The sequence below is a fragment of the Acomys russatus genome, chromosome 7 (genome assembly GCF_903995435.1).
Source record: "Acomys russatus chromosome 7, mAcoRus1.1, whole genome shotgun sequence".
Classification (NCBI taxonomy): Eukaryota; Metazoa; Chordata; class Mammalia; order Rodentia; family Muridae; genus Acomys; species Acomys russatus.
The window spans coordinates 58,772,153-58,799,155 of NC_067143.1; the positions used below are offsets into that span (position 1 = coordinate 58,772,153).

Sequence of the window (27,003 nt, forward strand, 5' to 3'; positions counted from 1 at the left end):
CAGTTTCAGGACCCTCAGTCTGCTTGAGCAAGGACTTGCAGTAATCCTCTCTGTGCTTTCCCCCTACGTCAGCCTCTTCTACTTTACAAGAAAAAGAAGGCATAGTCTGCATCCATCTTCAATTTTACCATATATAATATGCATATGTACATATTTAATCTCTGTAGTACCAATGACAATTCAAAATCTCTGCCTTTGTGTTCAGGAAACAAATGAGCATAATGACTTGGTGGAAAATCTTTTAGAAATGAAATGCTTTGTGTCTTTGCTTCCATTGAAAATTGAAGAACTAATTAAATTATTAGAAGGTAGAGCATTTAAACTCAAAATTATTTTTATATGGATCTAAATACCTTTCCTTGGGCTTTGAGTACACTGGAACTGCATTTATATTTTTGCTGCTCAAAATGTATTTTCATCATTAATCCATCCAAAGATTTACTTTCATTTACTCACTCAGTCATAATGTGACGCATTTTAGGGGTGTGACTATACAAGTGGAAAATGGACACTAACTTGCGTTATCTACTTGGTTTTCCATTACCCTGCCTTCCCAGGGGGATTGTCATTTCCTTGTTGTCTTGTTTATATTTTAATCATACCTATGTGTATTCAAAGTGAAATGTTTCTTTGGCTGATTTAACTTGATAAGATGAGCATCAGACCTTAGGATTTTTTTTTCATTCAAAATTACATTGCCAAGACCACTAAATACCCTGTTCTAGGGAATCGTGGACCTTGATTCCTATATCACAACACACATGAAAACATCACGATATAGCGAAATACAAACGTAAGGCTAAAACTAGAAAAGCTTCTGGAGGAAACTTGGGAGATCATCTTAGGGACCTGAACTGGGTAAAAAAATTATTAGGCAGGACACAAAGACTATTAAGTGTACAAGAAAAAATAACACATGGAAAGGTTACCAAAGTTATAAATGTTTACCAAAGACAGAGCTAAGAAATGTAAAAGATACACTATAAAGTAGGAGGAAATTATCTGCATATATATTCATTCATGTATGTGCTTATATATAAATGACAAAGGGATCATATTCAGAGCACATAGAAAACTACAAATATATATATAACATATATAATATATATTATTGACTATTTAAATTGTGTACATATATGTGTATACATGTATCATAGTTCATAAGCCTTTTCTTTTCATAATTTTTGCAAGATTCATTAAAGATACAACACGTGCATGCATATATATGGATAAGATAGTAGAATGCATATACATATGGTAGAACAATTAAAATAGTCAATAATACATAAGACATTATAGTAATATGCATATTAAAAGATTAAAATAAGATATCTATCTTTTTTTAATCTTTCAGTACTTCAAACTCTGATATCTATTAGTCTCCTTTTTTATCTTTTCAGGAGTCCATTTTCTTACTCCCTTACTCCCTTACTCCAAATGTTGAAATAATATCAATATTATCTGAATGTATACTTCTGGATTATTATGAGCTTATTTTCTCTTCTTTGGTATTGTTTCTTGCTTCATTTAAGAAACCAATAGCCCTTATACCAGATATGTAAAGACTCCTGTGCACCTAGCTCCTCTTAACATTTCCACCAAGTGAGTTAAGTATGGGTCTCCATGCAGGACTTTCTGAGGCCTCACATATTTGAAAATACTTTCATTTTTTTATTTTCATGTTAATGACTACCTGTATGGATATAAAATTTTAGGTTTAAAGTTATTTTTCTTTTGATAAACTTAAAATATTACTCCAGTTATTCCCAAATTGCATACTGCTGAACTATAGGATATGTGAGTCTTTCTTACAAGATCTACCTGTGCTTTGCTTTAAAGCCTTACTAGACTGTTTAGGACTGACTGACTATACCAGACTGGTCCTCAGGTCCCCTTCAGTACATAGCAGTTACTCAACAAATATGTTTCATTTTTTAGTATATATCAATAACTGAATACTGACTAAATCCTAGTTCATGAGTCTTTTCCAAACATAATTTTATTGAAAGATTCATTAATTAGGGATGCAATGACATATTCTTATATGTGTGTATATGTATATATATATAGATAAGATAATTAGAAATGAGAAACTATGTTGTAGAATGGAAGAAGAAATTTTAAAGTGTGTAGGATGAAAATATATAGGAGGAAAAAATAGCCCCCAACTAGTTAGGCATCATAACATTTCCATTCTAGTATGGGTGTGTCTGTCAAAGCTAAAGGTCAAAAGCTAATGGCTAAAACTTGAATAAAAATTTATAAATTAATGAGTAAAGCCTTTGTTTACACAGCGGGAGAGACTATCCTTGAACTGGGTCCTGGACTGTGGTCCACAGCGCCTCTGCAGAATGTGGGCCTGGACTGTGGTCCCCAGCGCCTCTGCAGAATGTGGGCCTGGACTGTGGTCCCCAGCGCCTCTGCAGAATGTGGGCCTGGACTGTGGTCCCCAGCGCCTCTGCAGAATGTGGGCCTGGACTGTGGTCCCCAGCGCCTCTGCAGAATGTGGCCCTGGACTGTGGTCCCCAGTGCCTCTGCAGAATGTGGCCATAGAACAAAGTGCACACTTCAACTCATGGGAAATGGCTTGTAGAAGATATTATGTTGTTCATCTTTATATCCTGACAGTGCCTGAATATGTAAAATAAAATGATACTTGTTGAGGTCAGGGTCAATATTTATTTTTAATAATATTTTTACATATACATTTACATTATTACACATACATAAAATAAACTACATACAGCAAGAAGAACCATAAAACAATCAGGAATTATATTAATGTTACATTCATAGTGTTTTGGCTGTTTGTATTTGGCAACCTTAAAGAAAACATTTTCCTATCTTGGTAGTCTAAAATTCTGAATGTAAATCAATATCTATCATATCTCATCTCTATCAACTTACAACATCTATCTAGACCTAAAAACATCTTAACCCCTAAACAACTAAGCTTAATTGTGAAACTAAACTATTTGGTCTTCAACCCCATCACAGTATTGAGAAAGAATAAAATTAATTACCCGAGTAAACAGGAAGTGCAGGTTAGGAGCTTCAAAAATGAAAAAAAAAAAAATGACAGACAGTTTGCTGCCTGAACAGTCACCCAAAATTCTCTATAAAAGTTGTAGCATCGAGAAGCAGAGGAGAATAGCAAAGGAGAAGGATCCAGAGGGTCCTAGAAACCTACAAGTAGAACATTATGATAGGCAGATTTGGGCCCAGGAGTCCTGCTCAAACTAAGGCACCAGCCAAGGACAATACAGGCAGTAAACTTTAAACCCCTACCCAGATCTAGCCAATGGACAGGACATTCTCCACAGTTGAGTGGAGAGTGGGATATGACTTTCACATGAACTCTGGTGCCTCATATTTGACCATGTCCCCTGGAGGGGGAGACCTGGTGGCACTCAGAGGAAGGATAGCAGGTTACCAAGAAGAGACTTGATACCCTATGAGCATATACAGGGGGAGGAAATCCCCCACAGGAACAGTCATAGGGGAGGGGAATAAGGGGAAAATGGGAGGGAGGGAGGGATGGGAGGATACAAGGGATGGGATAACCAATCAGATGTAACAAGAATAAATTAACAAAAAAAATTTATTTTAAAGAAGAAAAAGTTGTAGCATCATCTTCAGCCTTCTGGCCCAGAATATGTGACATACATATTTGTAAGGCAGAAACTATTGACAACTTGCTTACCCTGTCTTGGTAGAGTTTGGATGTCTACTTGTAAGGAAAAATGCAAATAGAACTATATTTATCAGCCTGTACAAAGAAAAGTCTAAGTGGATTAAAGACTTCAACATAAAACCAGACACACTAAATCTGTTAGAAGAAAAGTGGGAAAGAGCCTAGAACTCATTAGCACAGGAGACAACTTCTTGAACAGAACACCAACAGCTCAGGACCTAAGATCAACAATTAATAAATGGGACCTCATGAGGCCGAGAAACTTCTGTAAAGCAAAGGACACGCACTGTCAACAAAACAAAGCAACAGCCTACAGACTGGGAAAAGATGTCCATCAACCCTGCATGCAACAAAGGGCTAATATCTAAAATATATGAAGAACTCAAGAAATTAAACACCTTGGCAGGGTCAATATTTAAATGGATGTTGCCTCATTTAAAATAAGCCACCTTGCACGTTGGCCTCACCCACAATTTTTCTTCACAGTGGAATGCAGGTAAAACCTTTCGGCCTGGGAGTTACTCCCTTCACAGCTGGCTATCTTTCCTTTCTTGGTTTCCTTGCCCATTCATTCCCTTCAGCATCTTATCTGCATGTCAGATTGACCTTCCAGGGTTCAGAACACCTGTCCTTTCCCCTCTGGTCATGTAGAGATTCCCTGTGTCTTCTTTCTTGCATTGCATGTTATATATGGCCTTTCTTCTTTACTACGTTATAAGTCCATATGTTAGACAGAGAACATGCCTGCTATGTATTTACTACATTTTATTATAGCACAGGGCCTGGCATATGGTGGGTGTTAAGCAGCAAAGAAAGAATAATAAATTTGTAGTAAGGAGCTGACACATAATGCATGACCCATGAGGATAAACTTTTGCAGGAGAGAGGGCCTCATACCCATTGACACCCATGGTCCAGTTTTGTGTGGGAGAACATCAGACAAGACAGAGCACCAGGCTACAGGCAGCATGATGCGGCCTGAAAATGGAGTCTTCTCTTCAAATCCCTAGAGGAGCTACATTAGGGGAAACAATACCATGTGTCACGTGACAGGGTTCCTGGAGGGACAGGCACATCCTTCAGTTCCAAAGAACAAAGAGAGCTTCCGGCCCATCTATTTTCAGGGGTTAGGGAGGCAGGCAAGCTTCATACCACATGATCTAGACCGGCCTGGCCTATAAGTCAAGGGCAGGCACAGAGGTAGGACCAGGTAGGATCACAAACTTATCCTGTAGCTGCCAGAGGGGGAGACTGCAAGGCCATAGCACAGCATTCTGTATTCCAGAGAGGGAGCAAGAGAGCAAGAGACACAGGGGGAGCTGGACTTTTAGCTTCTAGAGGAGAGAGAGGCTGCTAGGGGTCTGCAGCCTACAGCATACATTAAAACATGTTGAAGGATTTACCATGATAGATGGCCCAGAACTGGGAGCTATCTTTTTACAAGCCACAGAAGAAAAATAATTCTACTAATTTATATCAGTGGTTTTAAATTTTAAATTCTTGGTGTTAACCTGTGACCTAGGGACTTGAAATGAGAGGCCACTAAAATGGTCAAGTAATAAGCAACCACCTCATGATCTGATGGGGATGGAAAAGAGGAAGGGAGAAGCAGCTGACACAGAAAATAACCATGCACCCCCCAGGCAGGGGAGGGCTCTTCAAGCCCCACCCCTGCTGCATGGTCATCTCGCCTGCTTTTCTTCACATGTACCATTGAGCTTTTGAAACCAGGCTGGCACTTAGAATTTATTTGAAATTCTGTTCACTTAAATGTATATAGAAAAATAATTCTTTTTTCTTGAAATACTTTTAAGATATGAACCACGCTTCAAGATGCACAATACATAGGCTAAACTACAGACCCTTTTTGTCCAGGAAGGCTCTTTGAAAAAGAGATGTTGCCAAGCATTAGGTACTGAGAAAAACATGCTCTGATATGGAGCAGTCAGGCTCTGAGGGAACCGTCTTGCTTTAGACTGTTTCAAGCAGAGGACATGAATTACAGCAGGGAAGACTCCAAGTGTTCGGAAGAAACGAGTCATGCCTTTCAGAAGCTTGTAAAATGCCAGCATTCTAAATTTCATACACTGAACTTAGGAGAGTCCAATATAGTACACAATATCTGTCACTTTTTATCCATTTGGCAAAGACTTCAGAGAGACAAATGTTAGAGGCTTGAAAATGGAGACTTCTGGAAAAATGACCAAAGCCAGAAATAAAGCTGTACTAATTAGAAAACAAATAATTAAACGGCCAAACCCGAATGTTGTGTGATGCTGAAAAGAGATAAATTTCAAAGGCATACCATCTGTTTTACAACTTTTTATTTTCCTGTACTACAAATCTACTCCATACATTTTTACAATGATCTCACTGCTAACTCATTTACACAATTACTTTAGGCCAGAAATAATTACAACTCAGAATCCCAGAAGAGATGAAAATAGTTACAAAAGAGGGCAGATATAATACATTCTTGGTTAAAAACTATGTTTTTGCCTCAAAGAAAAAGAATTGTTATTCAAAGAAATAATTCAAAATTGTCAACGGAAAATTAGAGAATATAAAAACTGATACCACAATATACTTATGATGTCTAAGCATATCTGGACCTCTTCTGGATGTTGTGAGCATTAAAAGCATACTGTGAGGCCTCTTCTGTGATGGCTTGTTTCCTAACTAATATATCTCTTTAGCCCAGGGGTTTTTACATGGCACCTACATACTCATGATTCTCCAGTTTGTAACTCCAGTTCTAGACCTATATCTGTTGATCTACTTAACATAAACTTGCCTATCACATAGTGTTTCAAACTTATCATACCTAATTCAGAGCTCTTGGCTCGCCACCCATGGCCTACAGGAAGAAACTCTTCCATAGATGTCTGTATCTCAATAAATGGAATCACTGTTCAACCAGCTGTTAGAGCAAAATCTAGATTTCATTCAATATTCCTCTCATATCTTTATTCATGCAATCTGTCATCAAATTCTATGGTTCACATTTTCTCACTGCCCCCCCCCCCCATCTCTCTCTTTTTCTTCAAGCTCAAGATCAAACCCCGGGCTTTGCACACTATTCAAGTACCCTACTGCTGAGCTAGAGCCATAGACCTTTCATTCACATTCTAAAACGTGTATCTCACGTGTATTTTTCTCTGTTTCTGTTGTTACTACACTATCTAAACTGTCACCACCTCTCAGAATGGTTCCTCAATAGTTACCAAATTATCTATCCTATCTAATGGCTGGAATGACTTTTTAAGACTATAACTACACAATAATTTTCATTTCAAATATAATTGTATTTGTGTCCTTGGGACCTAAAACAGTGTCTAGCTAAATATATACTTAGTGTTTTTAGTGAATACTGTCAACAACTACCTCATTTAGAGCTAGTAACTTCTAGTAACTTCTAGTATCAAGTCTCAAACTTTTCCTGAGATCTCTATGAACATAATGACTTAGTGAATTGTTCACTGAAAAGAAATCTCTCAGTAATTCATTATTTATTGATAGTTGTAATGACTGGGATTATGCTAGCTTACATATTTCAGTGTCCTAAAGATAAAAGAAGTTTTCTCTCTGCTAACATAGAACCAGTCTGGAATGGTTGGCATGGTGATCTGTGAGCTAGGAGCCTGATACCCTGTATTTTAATGTTCTTTACCAACCCCAGTTTGTAGCTCCACTTTGTTGTCCAGCATGGCTACTCAATCACCAGTCATCACATCCTAGTTTACCAGGAAAGAGGAAAGGCAGGAAGAACGCCGTGCCTACTCCACTTAGGAGGAGACTGTACACTCCTTCACATCTCATTGGGTGTCAGTGGTGACTAACACAGCAAACTGGGAAACAGAGAAACACAATTGGATGGCAATGTTTCCAGCTAAAGATGCCGCGCAGCCTCACCCAAGCTCTGGCTCTGCCTGGCCCTGTTCTGTACAGGAATGTAGAGGCCAAAGGGTTTTTACCCAAGGTTTGCAGTATAATGGTGGAGAGCAACATGCAAATAAATGAAGACTAGATATGTCGGTCCAGGTAACAAAGACCACTTGGAGACATGTTTTCTAAGGTCCCCGGAGTTGAGTGAGCTACAACTGGTCTTAGAGCTTGACATATGGGACCTGTCCCTCCTGCCTCACTCCGCATCATAGGACCTTCCTCAGTTCTGTTCTACTGGACATGACGCCTCCATGACAAAGAACAAACAAAGTTCATTTGAATGTCTATAAATACACACGAGCAACTGTGGTGACAGTCACAGCCATTTGGAAATGCCCATTTCAGAAATGTGTCAAGACTCGCTACTCCTTTTAAACTTGTCAGAAGATGGAACTAATTGACGGTTTTAAGACTACAAGACTGTAAAATGAGTGATGTCAGAAAAAGTTTTTTAAAAAGAAGTGTCTTAACTTACTGTCAACCACTGGTTATCTAGAAGTTCCTTAGCTGTGATTCTGTGAGCAGGATCTACTTTCAAAAGCTGTTTCAAAACACTTTTTGCTGCAAATAAAGGGGAAACAACTTGAAATCTTACTTTTCTTAACCTCAGTTAAATGTCATACACATCAGTTGGCCATGGTGACACAGGCTGGTAAGCCCATCTACTTGAGAGGCTGAGACAGAAGAACTATTTTGAGTCCAAAATTTTGAAGTGAGCCAAAACAAACAAACAAACAAACAAAAAGAGACAACTCAGAGAGAGACACACCCCCAACACCACTAACAAAAATAAGGCAAAAATGTTATATGTCTTCCCATTTACTTGGGTTATGATTGCATAATGAAAAAGATGCCAAGTACCATTAACACAAAGGCCCTAATAAATAAGGTTGAATGTCTTTTATTGCTGAATGACTACCTGGATTAATGATCTGTAGTGAAAACACACAGCAGCAAGTTTCCGCTTTAATTTTGTAATTGATATTTTTCTTTTCTTTTGGTTTTCTTAAAGTTTTGACCATAAACAATCACAGCGAAGATATCATTATTCACACAAGCAAATATTGTTTAATTCTAACGTAGATTTTAATAGTAGACTACCCAGATTTACAACAGTTTTATTGGTGGCAAATTTCCTTACAGTAACAGTTTGCTTTGGTAAATAGTAACAATACTCACCAGAATCACTTATGGACTCCCAGATTGGATTTTCAAATCGCAGCTCTCCCTTCCTTATTAATTCAAAGAGCTTTTCTTCTGAATTTGCCAAAAATGGTGGCTCTCCACACAGTCTAAACAAAGGCAGTCATTTTGTTCAAATGATTTCAACATAAGACTATTAACAAGTAACTTTTTGCAGGAGGTGGAGCAGTGATGCTTTAGGTAAGCAACAGAGCGGAGAAGAGAGGGCTGCCTCTCTGGCTGGAGTGTGCCAGCAAGGGGGCCATCCCAGCTCAGTCTGGGCTCATCTCAGTGCTGAGAGAAATGACACAATAGAGAGACGATGTGCCTATGCACTGACACCTCAGATCTGCACATGCCCGAGGCTTCTGTAGGTGGGGAAGACGTGGAATTAAAGGGTTATGATGCAAGAAACTGGGTGAGGACGAGTGCACAGTAAAGTGGCACAAGCAAGGAGAGGCCGTCACTAACCGTCCATGCTGCACACCAAACTATGGAAGAATGGGGGTGGGATCAGAGACTGCCAAAACTCATCAGAGTTTAATGCCTAGGCAAGAGCTTTGTCCAGTAAATACTATCTCAAGTGTTAGTAATGGTAACAATAAAATAAAATCAAAGGATAACCTTGGAAATTCCTATAGATTCTGAGCCAAAGCTGAAAACGATTAAACCAGGCACAAGTCTTCAACAATAGTATTAAAAAAAAGAAAGTCAGGATGAAAATCACCAGAGAGAAAGGGTGGATGCTGGGTAAACACAAGCCAGCACCAGGACAGCCCAACCACTGCGGATGAAGCAAGCATGGCCTGTTTACATCTATAACACAGGGACTATTTTGTTAGCTTCTTTTTAACAGAGCTTGGGGCAGGCCAACCAAGCTGATTCCATTAGCTGATGTAGGCCAGAACTCTAACAGTATACTTCCCAGCTGAGTGCAGTGCCTCAGAGTATATTCTTAGTAAATGCCATCATAGTCATCATCTAAGGACAACCATGTATCCCCGGGACACCCTGGCAAAAGGTGACACAGCAAAGGCACCTGGCATGTCAAGGATTCAACTCTCAGGCACAGATCTTGTACCTTCACTAAAAGACAAAACGGCATTACTCCATTATATCTGTTAAGGCGGTCTATTCTCAGTTTAATAAAGCCGGAGTCTTTTACACTTCCTGTCTTTACTGACTTTCTTTAGTCGTGTTTTCCAACCTTTAGTCGAAAAAGCCAATTGTGAACATTTTCTGAGCAAGCTAAGTTTTGGTATTTTTCATGACAATGAACCTTGCAAGCAGTGAGGGACTCAGGCTGGAGCAGGGAGCTTTCCCTGCAGGAGCTTCCTGTTAGGGGATCAGCAGACGTCACGCTGTAGTACAAATTCTTACTTTAATACTTTTTATTTCTCAAGCTCATTCTGACAGTTCTTCCTTCTAACTTGCTTTATTGTGGCTTAGTTTTGAAATGGAATTTTAAAAGCCATAGAACACAAAAAGGAAATAACCAGAGCAATGGCCGTATGGACAATTACTATCTATTATAACAAGCACAGGCCAGCAAAGGCCCAGCTCATTGAGCCTGTTATCAAGCAGTGATATGCATGGCCCCCAATTTCTTAGTGGCCTGGGCATGCAACTATAGCTTAAGGGCTACATTTTAAATTTTCTACTTTTTCCCCATCCTTTGCAATTTTATTTACGCAAAATGTATCTAATGGTTGGTCAATCAGCAGCATATGGAACTTTATGACAGCAATTTCCTAGCACATCCAGAAAAGAGAGTCGAAGACGTGAAAAATGAATGCCTCTTAAAGCTTTCTATTATTTTCTGTTGCATTCATAGGAATCAGGTCAGCAGAGGATAGGAACTATAAAGATTATTTATTTATGTTAATTTCTCCTGGAAAAAGTATGTTATCATTGTCCAATTAAGTATAAATGAATCCAAGCTAACTGATGAACAAGGACGTGGTCCTTGTAGAGACAGTGACGTGCTGTGCTCAGGGTGAAGAATTATCTACAGTGCCATCAGGCTCAAACAAAGTAATGAGTAGGCACCGGTGAACTAAGTGAGGATCTTCTGTGAAGAAAATATGATGTCATTACTATGATGTGCAGCCAGAAATATTCAAATTAGATATTTAAGAAAGAGGGGAAAATGAAAGGTATGTAATATACTTGCTTTCCTAACGGCAAGTTCAAAAAGCAGCAAACACCATACAGATTGTGTGACGACTCATTATACAGATTAATTTGGACTTTTGTTGTGCAGACAGTCTTAAGAGTTTGAAATTTTTATTTAGTTACATTTTAATTAAGGGTTAAACTCTGAATTTTTGCACCATGATTCTAATCAGCACAGAACAGCGATCAAAGCTTTATGAATCCATCCATACTTCACGCTGTCTACACAGCGATGCATGTGGACCAACCCAGTCACAACTATAATCACATCATCTGCCTTCTACTGCCTGTGTCTTCCATTTCACACAACTGTGGAAATGCAGCTACAGTGATGTTAGTATTTAGACAGGACATGAAAGAGGTGGTGCACAGCGAAATCTACAACATGACCATAAAACTAATGTTGCATCAACATTAAAGTGTTCAGAATCACTGAAAGACAGAACAGTGGTCACTAACTTTTCAGAACACCTCTTAGACAACTCACTTAATTCAATTTAACACTGAATATGGGCTATTGTATCAGATGCTAGAGATGCAAAAATGAATAATTTGAACTGTCTTTCACAGAAACAAGGAACACAGATATGATAGAAAATTGTGATATTACCATGTAATTTGGTTTCAAAATGTGCTATCAAAGATAAACACGTGCAAACAAACCTTACTGCTTAAATGTTTTTTATAATACTTCTATATTAGTATTGTTATTGTTACATAGAGACAGGGTCTCATGTGGTCAAGGCTAGCCTGGAGCAGGCTGTGTAGCCAAGGGTGACCCTGAACTTCTAATCCTTCTGCCTCCATTTCCCTAGTGCTGAAATTGCAGGCATGAACCACCAAACTTGGTATATACAGTGCTGGGATGAAACCAGGAATTCCTGGATGCTGGGCAGGCTCTGCACCAACTGAACTAGCATTCAAGCCATATTTTTTAGTGTAACTATTTTACATTATTTTTGAATGATGCCTTAAATCCTCTGTGGAATATAGAAAAGTTTATACACTAATAAATGTATATCTGCTGTGATAAGGTAGGAGTAAGGAAAATAGAAAATTTCAATGATTGGTCCATCTAGGAGAAAGTTCAAAAAGAAGGAAAGAATAAACACTCATGGCGCACACATGTGCGTGCGTGCGCCCACACACACACACACACACACACACACACACACACACACACACACACGCCATGGAATGCAGAGTGCGGGTAATAAAGAGAAGCCTAGGGTCATCACAGAAAAAGGTAGGCACATGAAAGCACGCACACAACCCAAGACTGGAAAGCAAGCTAGAGTTGAGTTGTAACCATTTGCTAAGTCACAGCATGTGAAATACCTAGAGCAAGGAATAACCATCAGAGGGCTTTAGTCCAGAAAGAGTATGATGCAGACAGACAACCTTGAGAGCAGTGTAAGCAGGAGATGAAGGGGAGCATAAAACAGAAGCAGGAAAGGCAGCAGCCAGAAAGATGAAATCATAGGGCCGAAGAGAGATGCTTATGTCCTCACCATGCACAGGTAAGAACACATCACAGGCAAACGCTTCAGGCCTTAGGATTGACTGAATCATGAGAGGAAGAGGGAAGGAAGAGTGAGAATCACTGAGGCTTTCCTGGTGTAAGGGAACTGAGGAACTCAAAACACTCCCTACCTCCCCCTAACTGTGCCCACTCCCCACTGTGCCAGCAACTCTAGGGCCAGGTGGCCCAACCTCCCCATTGTGACTGGCAGCAGGTGAAGGGCTAAACTGCAGCAAGGGACCAGGGAGAACAGATTTTCACTTAGCTTGGACCATGTGGGACACTGCTGCATCTGCAGGTCAGTGCAAAGCAAAACTAAACATTGTAAAAGTACAACATTAAACAAATACTTAGGAGGTGATCCTCCAAACTAGTGAGAGGGCACCACTTAGGATGGCATCTTGAGTGGATTTTAAATGACTCCTTTAAAAATATATTGCTTAGTTTTAATTTAAAAATCTATGTCAATCTACACAGAGACTTCCCTTTTATTTACACTGGACATTCAGTAAACTACTTACAAAATGTACATTATGACACCTATGCTCCAAATGTCACACTGCTGGCTGTAGTCATGGGCATTGATAACCTCTGGTGCTGCCAAATAAGGACAAATAAAATAATATTAATAATACAATAAATTACTCTTAAATGCTTAAACACAAAGCATGAAAAATGTGCTGATGTGTTGTAATTTATTCCTCCAGAGAGGACAAAAAGAAGCCAACAGCAGATGCTAAATGAATAATGTACAGGCCTTCCAACTGATGTCACCAAATCACCACTCCTATCAATTAGCTCCTAATGAGACAATGGCATAAACTGAATTACTAGATGTGCAGTTCTTTATTTCTGTGAAATAATTAAGTGGTGTTACAAAGGTTGTGTAGTTATAATAAAAGACAATAATATCCTAGACTCTCCCTAAATAAAAGGAGACAGAAAACTTTAGTAAATATTATTTAAATCAATGCCAAGATGTACAAATCTGAACTCAAAGAAAAAGTTAATATTGTTATAATTCACTTCAGCAAAAATAATTATGATAATGATTATAATACCACAGAACTGTAACAATAGAATATATATATTCTTTCCCACATTTTCTAAGTAATATAACTGAAATAGAAAGTATGCTTACATAAGACTAGGGCAAAACACCACTGAGTGCCAGTGCAGGATGAGGCTCTAAATATGTGTAACTCAATTCTGTGCTCTCTGCTTAACCAAGGTTTGTACAACAGGCTCCCTTCAAACAGCCTCTCAAAACTGCACCTTTAACCTTAATATGGCACTTGCTTTAGAGATGAGATTGTAGGGTTTTGCTTTATAATTGGTAGCATTTTTAAAAGTCAGTATGATACTGAGGAATAGGTCTATTTTACTTTTACATATGGATATCTTTCTGTAAAGAAAAAGAAAACAGACACAAATGTGTAGATAACAAAAGAACATAAAAATTTATAAAGCGTTTTACATAATAATTGTTTCCCTGAGCCAGCCGTGCAGGCATTTGATGCCCTCTGTCAGTGGAGGTGGAAAACATTAAGATTTGACTGCATTTGCACGCTACTGAGTGTTTCCTATTGGAAAGCTGTGTGCTTATTAACAAAGCACTCCTAGTCTTCTCCACTAACACTCTGGCCATGTGCTTGCATGCCTGCACATGCGCGCACACACACACACTTCCCTTTTTTTTCTCATGACAGGGTTTCTCTGTATAGCCCTGGCTGTCCTAGAACTCTCTCTCTCTCTCTCTCTCTCTCTCTCTCCTCTCTCTCTCTCTCTCTCTCTCTCTCTCTCTCTCTCCTCTCTCTCTCTCTCTCTCTCTCTCTCTCTCTCTCTCTTTCTGTAGATCAGGCTGGCCCCAAACTCAGAGATCCACCTGCTTCTGCCTCCCAAGTGCTGGGATTAAAGGCATGCACTACCACCGCCCATCACACACACACACACACACACACACACACACACACACACACACTTTTATAACAACTAGTAAACACTAATAGAATTTTAATCTTCCCCCTGTCTATGATTAAAGGAACAGAAAACAGCAAAAAGAAGCCAAACCATACACAAGAGAACGAGAAAAGACTAAACTATAATTGTTTACAAGTTAAACAACTTGTCTTCAAATTGAAAATTTACAGTATTCCTCTTTTAGCATTCAGTGTGTGTGTGTGTGTGTGTGTGTGTGTGTGTGTGTTGCAGTCTTTAACTGAGAGTAAAGCTTTAAATACAGAACCAGCAAAATGCAAGTTGTTCCATGGCCATGTGTCTATCATGAAGACAAATTTTGAGGTGAGATTCCATGAAGGCTGCTGTACTGCTGCACAGTGCAGCAGGGACCGAGGACTCCTGGCCTCCACTCTTTCAGAGTCTTCCTAATTATCAGGGGCATTTCTACTTGCACTGTCATCCCAGCCCTCAGGGAGGCAGAAGCCAGAATATCTGTGCCAAGGAGCCATTTAGGAAGTCAGCAAAGCTCCACAAACCATCTGTCTTCCCTCTTGTTTTCTCACTTGTTATCAGTGTAGACAACTAATAAGCAGGCATAAAACTCAGGGTGCTTGGATATATTTTCCCCATGTAACTACAGACCAGATGTCTTTTGCCAATGGGAGGATATGAACAGAATCTAAAGTAGCCTTTCTCAAGTAAGATAAAACAATTTAAAAACTTTATGCATCAAGTAGGCAAGAAAAGCAATGAACGAAGTATACTTTTCAGCAATAAAAACAGATAAACTACTGATACAACAGCATGCATAAAATAGCAAAATCGTTCTGTGGAACAGAAGACACAAATGAGTACACACTGTATATGATTCAAGCACAACTAAGTTTGGTGACAGGAAGCACTGGTAATTACTGGGACGTGAGAGGAGAATTGATGGAAAGAGACAGGATAATAAAAGTGCTAAGGACTCACTGGCATAGTGGTTATAGGACTCAGAGTCCTCCATGTAGTCTATGGCAATGCTCCTGCCTCAGCATCCTGAACGGTGTTGGCTGCCACACCCTTCAGGTGTTCTACCTTTTTCAAGTCTCCTCACTTACCCATATATATAGGAGTGCCACACGTGGTCTGCATCATGGCTTCGCTCCTAGAGCCATGCTTCTTCACCGCCAAGCCAAAATCAGTCACCTAAGAGCAGATATACAGGCTCAGTCACCTAGTGACTCCGCCCACCATAACTGCAATGAGTCCTCACTTCCTGGGGATGGGCTTTATCTTATATTACCAATAAAGACTTCACTTTTCCCCTCTGCACACCCTAGGTGCGGAGAAAGCTTAACAGAGAGAACCCACGATGTTAACTATTCATGCCTTTTGTTAACTCTTTGATACTGGAGTTATGGTCCATTGAAAGCAGTGTTTAAATGCAAATAGCCATCCTTATCAATAATCACTAAGACTTGTTAATATTGGTAACTAGTAGATACTTGTTTTCATTACTATTATTTCTTTTGTGGGTATAAAGTATGCATGTTAAAGCATTACTACACTACTTAAAATGAAGCAAATTAGCAAGGAGAAAAAGGTCCACTCCCACACAGCCTGGCCGCGATGGGCTGAAAGCTTCTTGCTACAACTTGAGTCTCCTGCTCCGCTCTAAATCTTGGTAACTGCACCTTCAGTTACTATTTGGCCTGTGCCCTTGGTTATACCTCAAAATGGAAAACCCTTGGACCTAAAGCAGAAACACAGGCATATTTATGGGTTAAACAGGTAAAGCACACTTTCTTTGTTCCCACTAAATGCAAAGCTGTCAGGACCTTACAAAGTATAAGGAAATGTTCTTAATTAATATGTGAGATTTTGAAATCACAACCTATTCATCTCTCTATTCTTCTTTGAGACAGGGTCTCACTCTGGGCCCAGGCAGACCTAAGACCTAAGCCAGGCTTCCCTAAACTCATGGCAATGCTCCTGTTCGGCCTCTCATGTGATGAGACTACAAGTGTGTATCAGCATGCCTTGAATCCATTACTCCGGGTGCACATAAATATCCCACCTGGAGCACAACATCTCTACAGATACAAAATATATTAAAGCCGTCATGATCTAATTCCATTATTTGGAAAGCACTGAGTCTCTTGTTTACCAAAGGTCAACTGGGCTATTCTGTCTCAGGCACCCCTCCACAATCCAGCAAGGAATAAAATGGCGGAAGTTCCTGTCTGCGTCACCGAGGGACACCGGCAGTGTTGCTGAGTCTGTTTATACCGCATACGGATTTAGCTTGTGCAACAGCAACTTACAGACACATTTGATTCTAAAGTTAATGCTTGCACACATTTTGAAAGCAGCCACTATTAAAGTGCTAAGTAATAAATAATGTATTCTATCATTTATTTGACATTAAGGAACGCTTACTTGGAATAAAATCTTCAAGAATAAACACTTGGCACATTAATTGTCGTTAAGACATAAATATTAATACCCAGAAAAAAATTTCAAAGAGAAATACAGACTGTAGCATTAATTTAGTATCAAAAGCACAGCCAAGAGGTGTGTTTTTCTCTAAATCTGTAACACATTTACATCAAATTACTAGACATAATTTTGAAATTAATTAGAATTCAGAGCATCTGTTTGCTTGCTATTAACTAATGATTTAGAATTATCCAAAGGAATATGCACTTTGGAAAACACGTTCAGCACCATCACGTAGCTTGTAAAAATCATTTTCATCAGTTACAACTTCTTTTGTGAAATTTTTAACTTCTTAGCATAAACGGCTTGGATTCAAAAGTCACCAAAATATGCCTAAGCTGTCTGTAGTACTTTGTTGCTGGTTGTTTGCAGGAAAATATTGAGCAGTGTCTCTAGGCTCTTACTTTTATGTTTAAGTTCATTTCGTTGTTGTCATCCAGAAAGCTGCTTTTAACCATTATGTTTTCCAGCTTTAGGTCTCTGTGCACTATATCTACCAAGAAAACAGACAAGCAAAGTAAATAACAGAAGGATCAAGAGGACACAAACAGGACAGATAAATAAAGTGTGAGGGAAGGCGGAGGATGAGGCTTCCCTGGTCTGTTTTTCCCTATGCCCCTCCTCTCCACATCTATCAGAAGCCATTTTCTCATCTTGGCATGTTCCCTATTGTGCCAACCTGGTGTCTCAGCCTGGTGAGTGCAGAAAGGGATCTGTGCGAGGCTGTGTCCTCCTGGGAGAATGAAGACAGTCTGGGTAACAACACAGGCCCAGCAAGGCTTTCTGTATCGTCAGGACTCTAAATATGGGATTATGCCTTGTATAATGTTACTGTCAGCATAAACGTTTTAATGCATTGTAATGTGACTACATGTGCCTAAGCTGTATTTCAGTGTATTTTTCTAAAATATCAGCATACCTTTTCCTACTGCTCACAGGCTAAAATAAAAAACACAAATCTCTAGTTAAACAGGTCAGGGTTGAAGTGAGATTTCTACGTGCATTAAAATCATAGATCAAACCTTCCTCTGAAATAACTGACTGAGTTCACACCATTTCTCAAGTTGTAGAAAGTTAAGTGTATAACATCTAAGGAAATGCAGCTGTGGCCTAGACCTGGACGGGCAAGTGCAGCTGATCACTTGCAGATCTTATATATAAGCCCCGGCGTTGGCTTTGGAAGTCTTACTGATTCTGTTTACTCTACAAGTTTCTACTTACATAAATACCACAACATTTTAATTAATGTATTTTTATGATATGTTTTATCTTTAATGGGGCATTTTTCTCACCCTTTTAACAATAATCTTTAAGATCTCATGCGCAAAATATTGTTAGAGTTTTATAGAAATATACTGGGAGACAAAAGTATCACTTGACAAAGGAAAACTGACAAAGGAGGCAGTCAGTCTCTGAAAGCCTTTCCTCACCTGAAATCATTCTCTTGTTTGATTCTGTATTCCTCAACTCTAATACTGACACACTTTTGTGCTCCCTGCTCTTTGCACAGCTCTCCATTAAGAAACTGCCTCACCGGATTGCAAGCTGTTTTCCATTCTCCATCTCCCACTAGCCTAAGCCACCGGAGGTGCAGGAACCTTAATTCTTCATCTTTGTAACTCTGGGGCTGAACACACTACAGTAGGTGGTGAGGACACTGAGATCCCAAAGCCTGCCAATGACCTTTGTGGAACAAGTATTTTCTCATCTGTAACATGAGAACACTCTACAGTCACACCTAAAAACCTCAAAGAAAAGAGAAGCTGAGGACAAGTGCAGCCCTAACACTGGAGACAGCAAAGCTGTTAGAATGAGAAGAATTCTTTTTAAATGAGTTTTTTTTAAGTATTGGCAAATTACTCTATATGATACCTTAGTAGATAATATTATTATATGTTTGTCAATATGTATAGTGTGAAATATGTATAGAATGAAAAATACCAACAACAAATCCTAATGAAAACTACACAGTTCAGGGGACCATAATGTGCCCCATGTGGCACCAGGGTGTCCACTGGAAGCTTCTGTTCCTTCTGCTTTGAGCCCAAGCTGGTCTAAAACTGAAGCCTATTATTTTACAAGGATAGAACATATACATTTTAATGATATTAGTATTCAGATATTTTAAGAAAATTCATTTTTATTTATCTACTTTAGTTTTTATCATATTAGCCAGTTTTAAACTTCTAAAATAAGAATAATCATGACTGTTTGCTTTTCATGGACAGTAATTATATGCCTGCATTGTTGCTAATTAAAATGTCTACAAATACAATTCAAATGGAAAATGTACTTGCTGTCTGCTTACATTGTCAAGTTCTACCAATGTGATTGTGAGTCCTAAGGACCGCCCCACTTAAACAGCAGCGCTACACTTGTTTATGGAGGTGGTGAGGTGTGTAGTCCTTGTCTTACCCTTGTTATGAAGATACGCAATAGCTGATGCAAGACTTTGAATTATCAGCCTTGTCTCATTCTCCGAGAAGTACCCTTTTCTTTCCAGAACTTCTTTGAGTTCTCCATCCTCACAAAGCTCCATCACAAGGTACATTTTCTGACATTTACAGATTTAAAAGGCAGAACAAGAGAGTTATGAAGTTATATGTGTTATACATCACAAGTATGATCACAGTATTAACTTATTCACGTGAAAATGCCTTATCTACTATATACTGCTATGTACTGAATACAAAAGGAGCAAAGGGGCAGGGGACATAGTGCTGACCTCAGGAAGCTCAGCAGCGTTACAATAGCATGTAAGATGTACTAACAGCCACATCCGGCTGTAGAAGACAGGTAGCCTCTGCATAAAGAATGTTCACCAAGAACAGACTGGATGTGTGAACAGTAACTTCTGGGCAGGGAAGGTGGAGGAACACCAGGAGGCTGGCGGCCAGTGCGCGAAGCCCCTAAGGCCTGTAAGAAGGCAGTCAAAATAACAGGTAGATCTATGCTAACAGTACTGGAAGCTCTGGGATGGAGAACAGGGAGATGGTGAAGGGCAAAGCTAACAGGGAAAGTTGGAACAAGTCTGTAGAGAGCTCGGAGAGCACGCTCACAACTATGGACTCCCCAAGCCCCTTATGAAACAAGGCATTGGAGGCGTTTAAGTCAGAATCTCGAGGTGGAAGCTGTATAATGTGAATTGTACATTTCTAGGTGAATACTACAACAGCCCAAGAGTCAACATTTACACTCTCTGTGGGTGACATAGTCTCTTTACAGCCGTACAGCTCAGCAGCTGTCTTGGCATCAGCCATAAACAACACAATGCTGTACTCAGAAATCTGAGTTTGCTGTAATTGTAATGTTATGAAATATTAGTCTTATAAATTTTGTCATTTATTTGGAAGTGTAAAAATATTATCTTATGAGCCCTATAGAAACAGTAAGTAGGCCAGACTGAGCTCAGAGTTTGCATGTGTTAACAGAGGCATCTATGAGGCACAGGCTGGACACAAGAAAGGATAAGTTCTTACCTGCTTTTCCTGTTGTGGCAAACTAACCTGGCAAAGGTAACTTAGGGGAGAAAGGGTGTATTCTAGCTCACAGTTCAGGCACAGTCTATTATGATGGAAAAGCCACCATATCAGAAGCTTGACATGGCCGACCACATTGCATCCATAGTCAAGAAGCAGAGTAAATGAAAGCTAGCACTCAGCTTGCTTTCTCCTTTTTAAAATGATTTTAAAAGCTTAAAATTGACATTTTCGTGTCATGTGTGCATTCATGTGAATTCTTGTATTACCAGCACACCTATGTATATCAAAGGACAACTTGTTGGTTCTCTTCGGCCATATAGATTCAACTCATGTCATTAGACTTGGAAGCAAGCACCTTTGCCCGCCAAGCCTTCCCGATAGCCCCACTTTTTCCTTTCTATTTGGTCTGGGACCCCAGCCCATAGAATAGTGTTGCCCATAGTGGATGAGTCTTCCCACTTCAATTAAAAGGCTCATTTAACCTAGATAAACCCTCACAAGTGTGCCTAGAGATTTGTCTCCTAGATGATGCTAGCTTATAACATTAACCATCACAGGGTAAAGAAAAATATATAAGATGTACCAAAAAAGAGACAGTGCGACTCAGTGACTAAGTGGGTACAAGTGACAAGGAAGCAAGGAGGAAATGCCTCTTTTGTGTCTGTCACTTTTTGAGGCATATAAAGATGTCTTTAGAGATCCCACAGCAAAGCCACTTACTGAGTCAAAGATTTCTGTTCAACTAAGAAGCAAGCCTTTTCCATAGGCACTGCCATCAGACACAATTACCCTCCATGTTTCCAGTCTAACATAGAGTCTAGAGTTTTGCTGCTCTGAAGATTTGGGGGTCTGATTCTATTCTTGTAACAGCTGCTAATCCAACTTCTGTGTTCAGTCAGTATGCATTAAAGCAGGAAAAAGGGTAAATATCTTTCTTCTTCAAGCCGCAATTCTGATTCACTGAATTTCAGGCTGGTTTAGGATTTTAAAGTGTCTGAAACATCTGACAAATAAGCTTTTGAACTTGGTCATATTCTTCCACTGATGGCGCTACAGGGTGGCTCGGAATGTGAAAGGGTGAGTGAGCCATTTAGAAGGGAAAGTCGCATTAGCAGTAGTTATAATATAAATTGGCACCAATTTTTAAAATGATGAGGGGCTGACCAGATGGCTCAGTTCTTAAGAGCACTGGCTGCTCTTCCAGAAGACAGGGTTCCATTCCCAACACCCATGTGACAGCTCACAGGCACCTGTAACTCCAGTTCTAGATTAATCCATTGCCCTCTTCTGGCCTCTGAGGGTGCTACACACATGTAGTAAGTACACAGATACATAAAATAAAAATAAATATTTTTTAAATGTTAAATGCATGTTGATCCAAGTTATAGTAATAAAGTATATTACTCGAGTTTTTTTAACAGTTATTAGAAACAACTGTACAGATCTAGAGCACAGTTAGACTTATAGGAAACCATTGCAGTTTGAGTGGTTCATCAGCAGCGTGCTATCAATTAGATAGCCAGTTCCTCAGAATAGCTCCAGTGCAAAGTCTAGACATATGTGTGTTTATGGGCAGATCTAGCTCATGTGAATGAAACTCAAGCAATACAGAAAAAGACAACCACAGATGACCTTTCCTTTGCTTTCAAACTCTCGTATATTTGGGCTCCTACTTGTATACAAGGCAGAGCAACAGATTACTTTGCTCCCTGCTTAAATAAGATAAGAACTGGAAAATTTTACAAATTTCCAGACATTAGACATTAGTCAATACCAAGTTGTATTTTCTAAGAGAGAGCAGCAGCCCATGCAGCAAGCCCCTGACTATCCTAGCCACTGACCATTTGCCACATCCCAGGGCAAGAAGAGGTATCAATCAGAAATGATGGCACGCGAAGGGTGTCTGTGGGATTAGATGGCATCATAGGCCTGAAGAGCACAGCAGCAGTGGTAGGAGGAGAGAAAGCGCTCAGAACTGCAAAGGCCAAGTGTGAGGCCTACTGGAGTACATGCTGGAGAACTTGCAGACCCACTAGCCTCCATGAACTCAGGAAATGCGAGTCCAGAAAGGTCAAGATAACTAAAGTCTCCAGGAAAGAATATCAAAGAGGGAAAATCTGTACGTACACACACACACACACACACAGAGAGAGAGAGAGAGAGAGAGAGAGAGAGAGAGAGAGAGAGAGAGAGAGAGAGAGAGAGAAGAGAGAGACAAAGACAGAGACAGAGAGAGAGACTCTTCCTCAAATCTTCAGCAGAGTGAGAGAGAGACAGCAGAGTAATAGCATGTGCTTTGTCTAAAGCTAGGGAAGTATCCATGTGAAAGGCTTGAGAGACAGTCACTGGAGGGCATACATGCTTTGTGTTTCCGTTAGCCAGAGTGAGACATCTCATAATTCATGTTGCACAGGAGACAGACAATGTGAGCATTCAGAAGGCAGCCCCTCAGTAGAAAGGGAAACCTAGTCCTAGAGAGGATACTCTGTTGCCTCTCTCAAAGAATAAACCAAGCACTAAAGGCACTGAACTGCTTTCAAATTACTTACTACATCATAAAATAAAGTTCAAGACTCATCACAGGTATGGTGGCACATGCCTGTCATCTCAGCCTCTGGAAGCTGAGCAGAAGGTTCACTAAGTTCAGGGCTAGCTAGTGAGACCATTATCATCTCTCCTCAAAATAGTTATAATAATATATAACATGTAGCACCCAAAATGGTAATTTTTAAAAAATTTATGTATTTATATCTGGCAGCCAATTAAAAATTAATTGGCACCGGGCGTGGTGGAGTACACCTGTAATTCTAGTACTTGGGGAGGCAGAGGCAGGCAGATCGCTGGGAGTTAAGGACCAGCCTGGCCTACAAAGCGAGTCTAGGAAAGCCAAGGCTACACAGAGAAACGCTGTCTTGAAAAACCAAAAGGACCACCAAAGAAACAAACAAAACAAAACAAAAAAAACCAACAAAACAAAACATTTGAGAGATGGGTAGGAGGTTTCAGAAGTTCCAAGCTAGCCTTGGCTATGTAGGAACTTCCAGACCCTCCTGGTTTATATGGTAAGACCTTGTATTAAAAGACAGACAGACAGACAGACAGACAGAAAGAAAGAAAGAAAGAAAGAAAGAAAGAAAGAAAGAAAGAAAAGATGTAAGTAACATATACAAAGCAGGAGACTAAAGCCCAGAATGAAGAAGAGAAGGCCCATTAAAACTGAACTAGCAGTGGCATACACAATACCGTTAGTAGGAAAAGGACTTTACATAATTAGCTCTTATCACTGTATTCATGAAGCAGGGGAACATTGAGTATGTTAATGTCATATGTTGAATATACACATGAAGGAAATTGAATTTCCAACTAGACAAGATGGTAAAACATTAAATGTGATTTTAAAAATTAGTGAATCTGAAGTCACAGTAAAATACAAATTATACAAAGTGAACACAGAAAAATACTGGGAAATGAGCAGATAACAGTGAGCATATAAACTTATCTAGCCTATGTACTGAGTCCTCCAGAGTGGGGAAAGAAAACAGAAAAACAATACTTGGAATAATTACAAAAAATATTCCTAAATGAGATGAAAATCAAACTCACAGACCCAAGAAATTCTATGAACCCCAAGTTCAAGAAACATGAAAAGAACTTTATCAAGATTCATCAAAATCCAACTGTGTAAAACTGATGACAAAGAGGCTAGGAAGATGGCTGCATGGGTAAGAGCACTTGTTCGTGTGGCAGGCGGCCTGGCTTTAATTACTAGCTCCCATGTAGTGGCTCCTAAGGGTCTTCCCTAGATCCAGGCACTCTGCGGCTCTCTTCTGACCTCCATGAGTACAAGGCATGCACAAGAACACAGACATACACAGATAAAACATTCGTGCTCATAAATAAATTTTTAAAAGTGATAATAGAGAACAAATTTATAGAAAGAATATTTGGATATGAAAGAAATCACAATTCAGGGATGGAGGTCTAGCTCAGTGGCAGGAGTAGAGCATTACTGACATGTACAAGGCCAGGGGGTTGACTTTCACGATCACCGAAAAAAGGGCAACTGTGGTTCTGTTGCCAAGTGCTTGTAGTTAATAAAATGTAATGCATAACCCAAATTGACTATTAGTAGCTACTTCTTAGTCTGGCAAAGAGCATGAAAAACAATAGCCAGATCTGATGAGATGAGTACATCATAGCTACAGTCCCATTCATCTGTATTCCTTCAATAACCAGTTGAGTCAGCACTTCACAGGTGAGACAGTTACACAGAGAGAAGTTGAATAACTTGGCCATGTTCTCATGGCTAACAAGTAACGGAATCAGGATTTAAAGAAACAGGTCATCTGTCCACATGCCTAGCCACACAGTATATTGCTTCCAGGCAGTGGAAGTGATGCCCAAGTTCACGCACTAAAACAAAACAAACAAAACAAAAACCTTCAGGCAGCTGAGGTGAGAGAATAACAATATCTAGGAAAGAAGAAACACAAAACACATTGGAAAGACCGAGAAAAGAACTTGTTATGCCATATTCAGTTGATATTCCTGGGAAGCTGCTCTTTTCTGAAGGGAAACTGAGCAGCAGCAAATCTGGGGAAAAGGGAAGGTGGGAAACAGGGAGGAGTGGAGGGCGGGGAAACTGCAGTCAGGATCTGTTGTATAAAAAAGAAGAAAAGAAGAAAAACATATTTCTATACCATGCCAAGTAAGCCTTGTCAATTCATTCATGATGCTAACCTTGCAAAGATCATGGCAAATCAAATGGTTTCTAGTAGAAGACAAAGAGCAAATGCAAACAGATGCCATCTCTGAGGAAGCTCTACTTGTTATTCTAATCTTAAACATTTGTTTCTAATGGACCAGCCAGAACCTGCAATGTAAGACATCAGTGTAATCACTATACACCTAATTATACAACCAATAATAAAAGTCCTTCAGAGTGCTCTTATCAATCTCTAGTGACAGACTTTTGCCAAGGACGTGAGCAACTGTGGTCCAGAGGGCTACTTCGGAATGGAACTATATTCATTTTGTAATAATAGCAACCTCCAGACTGCAGCACCTGGCCGAGCGTTACCTGCGGTGTCTCGAACACTTGCTCCAGGTGGATGATGTGTTTATGTTTGACGATCTTTAGGATGTTCACCTCCCGTTCAAGTAACTTCATCGCTGAGCTTCCAGCCTTAATCAATGAAGAGACAGATGGCTAGTGGGAATGCCACTCAATATGAAAGTTAGCTATTTCATACCTTTTCCTACAGTTTTGAGTGGTACTTTTCTTAAAACGCACTGGAGAGACAAGACGAGAACTTGCTGTGGCACATGCACTTGGCTGCTCTTTTCTGAAGGGAAATGGAGGAGCAGTGGGTCTCTTGCTCCATAACCAAATCAAATTATGCCCTTCATTTCTTTGTCCATTTTCTAGTTGTATTTCATTTGGCTTCAATCAATCTCTTGAACTGTTTCCATAAACTAGCTGAACATAGCTTCTGACCCTTTATTCCCATTTTAGCATATCTTTTTGATATTTCCTTCAATCACAGTGATCCTTTTGCATTAACATAAAAATTGCTTCTAGGGTTATCAATCAGAGATGGCTTAACAACAGAAAAATTTTCCTTTGTTGTTGTTTTGTTTTGATTTAGTTGATATGTATAATACATATGTGATAAATAATATAATATACATTATATTATATATACAATTAATTTTTTATTTATGTCACCTCTTGGTGTCTCTGATTAACTGAGCAGAAAAAGAGAGCTAGAGATCTTGCCTTCAAACTAAACCAATTCAGCTGTGTCTGCTAATATCTAAGCCTTACCATGCCTGGGTCAAAAGATAAAATGAAGGGATCTCCAGGGAGCATACATGGATGTCCTTCAGGTGTAGGCAAGACTGTCTAAATCATCTAGAAAATTCCAGGGTGCCAGGTGGTGGTGGCCCATGCCTTTAATCCCAGCACTCGGGAGGCAGAAGCAGGCAGATCTCTGTGAGTTTGAGGCCAGCCTGGTCTACAAAGCAAGTCCAGGATAGTCAAGGCTACACAGAGAAACCCTGTCTCACAAGAAAAAGAAAAGAAAAAAGAAAAGAAAAGAAAGAAAGAAAAAGAAAAAAGGAAAAGAAAATTCAAGCGTGCTCTCTCTACTTTCTCCAATTCTAGCCCAGATCATTGTCTCCCTGATACTAAAATTGCCATTATCTGGGAATAAATATTCTCCTCCTTTATGGATCTTTTTCTGACATAAAACTATTCTTAAAGGAGGTAACAAAGGACCTATTTCCGCACACACTTTTAGCCTGAGTTTAGGAAGTGGACTGATGATAAAGAAAACATATTCTACATATTTTACTTAGGGGCATTCTTGATTGCAATTTCATTTCCTGTTCAACTTTCGCCGTCTTTGGGGGTGGGGGAGAGGATGCTGATCATGACCACTCTGCTACATCCAGCCATGTAAGATGAAGCATATTTTAAAGCTTAGCCTAAAGGCTCAGAGAAATAGTGACCATGAGGATGAGTTCCTGTGAAGAACAGATCTGAAAAGTTAGCACAATTT

The 27,003-nt window shown here is 39.5% G+C and overlaps 1 protein-coding gene across 1 annotated transcript in view; it reads right to left on the minus strand.

Annotated features, from left to right (window-relative positions):
- Positions 1-27,003, minus strand: part of Stk33 (serine/threonine kinase 33) — a 65,087-nt gene that overhangs the window by 33,092 nt on the left and 4,992 nt on the right. Inside the window, exons 4-10 of the mRNA XM_051149371.1 lie at positions 25,521-25,625; positions 19,374-19,512; positions 17,363-17,451; positions 15,578-15,665; positions 13,040-13,115; positions 8,819-8,931; positions 8,115-8,200 (exon numbers count right to left, since the gene is read on the minus strand). Coding sequence (XP_051005328.1) covers positions 8,115-8,200; positions 8,819-8,931; positions 13,040-13,115; positions 15,578-15,665; positions 17,363-17,451; positions 19,374-19,512; positions 25,521-25,625 — 696 coding nt within the window. The remainder of the gene's footprint in view (positions 1-8,114; positions 8,201-8,818; positions 8,932-13,039; positions 13,116-15,577; positions 15,666-17,362; positions 17,452-19,373; positions 19,513-25,520; positions 25,626-27,003) is intronic.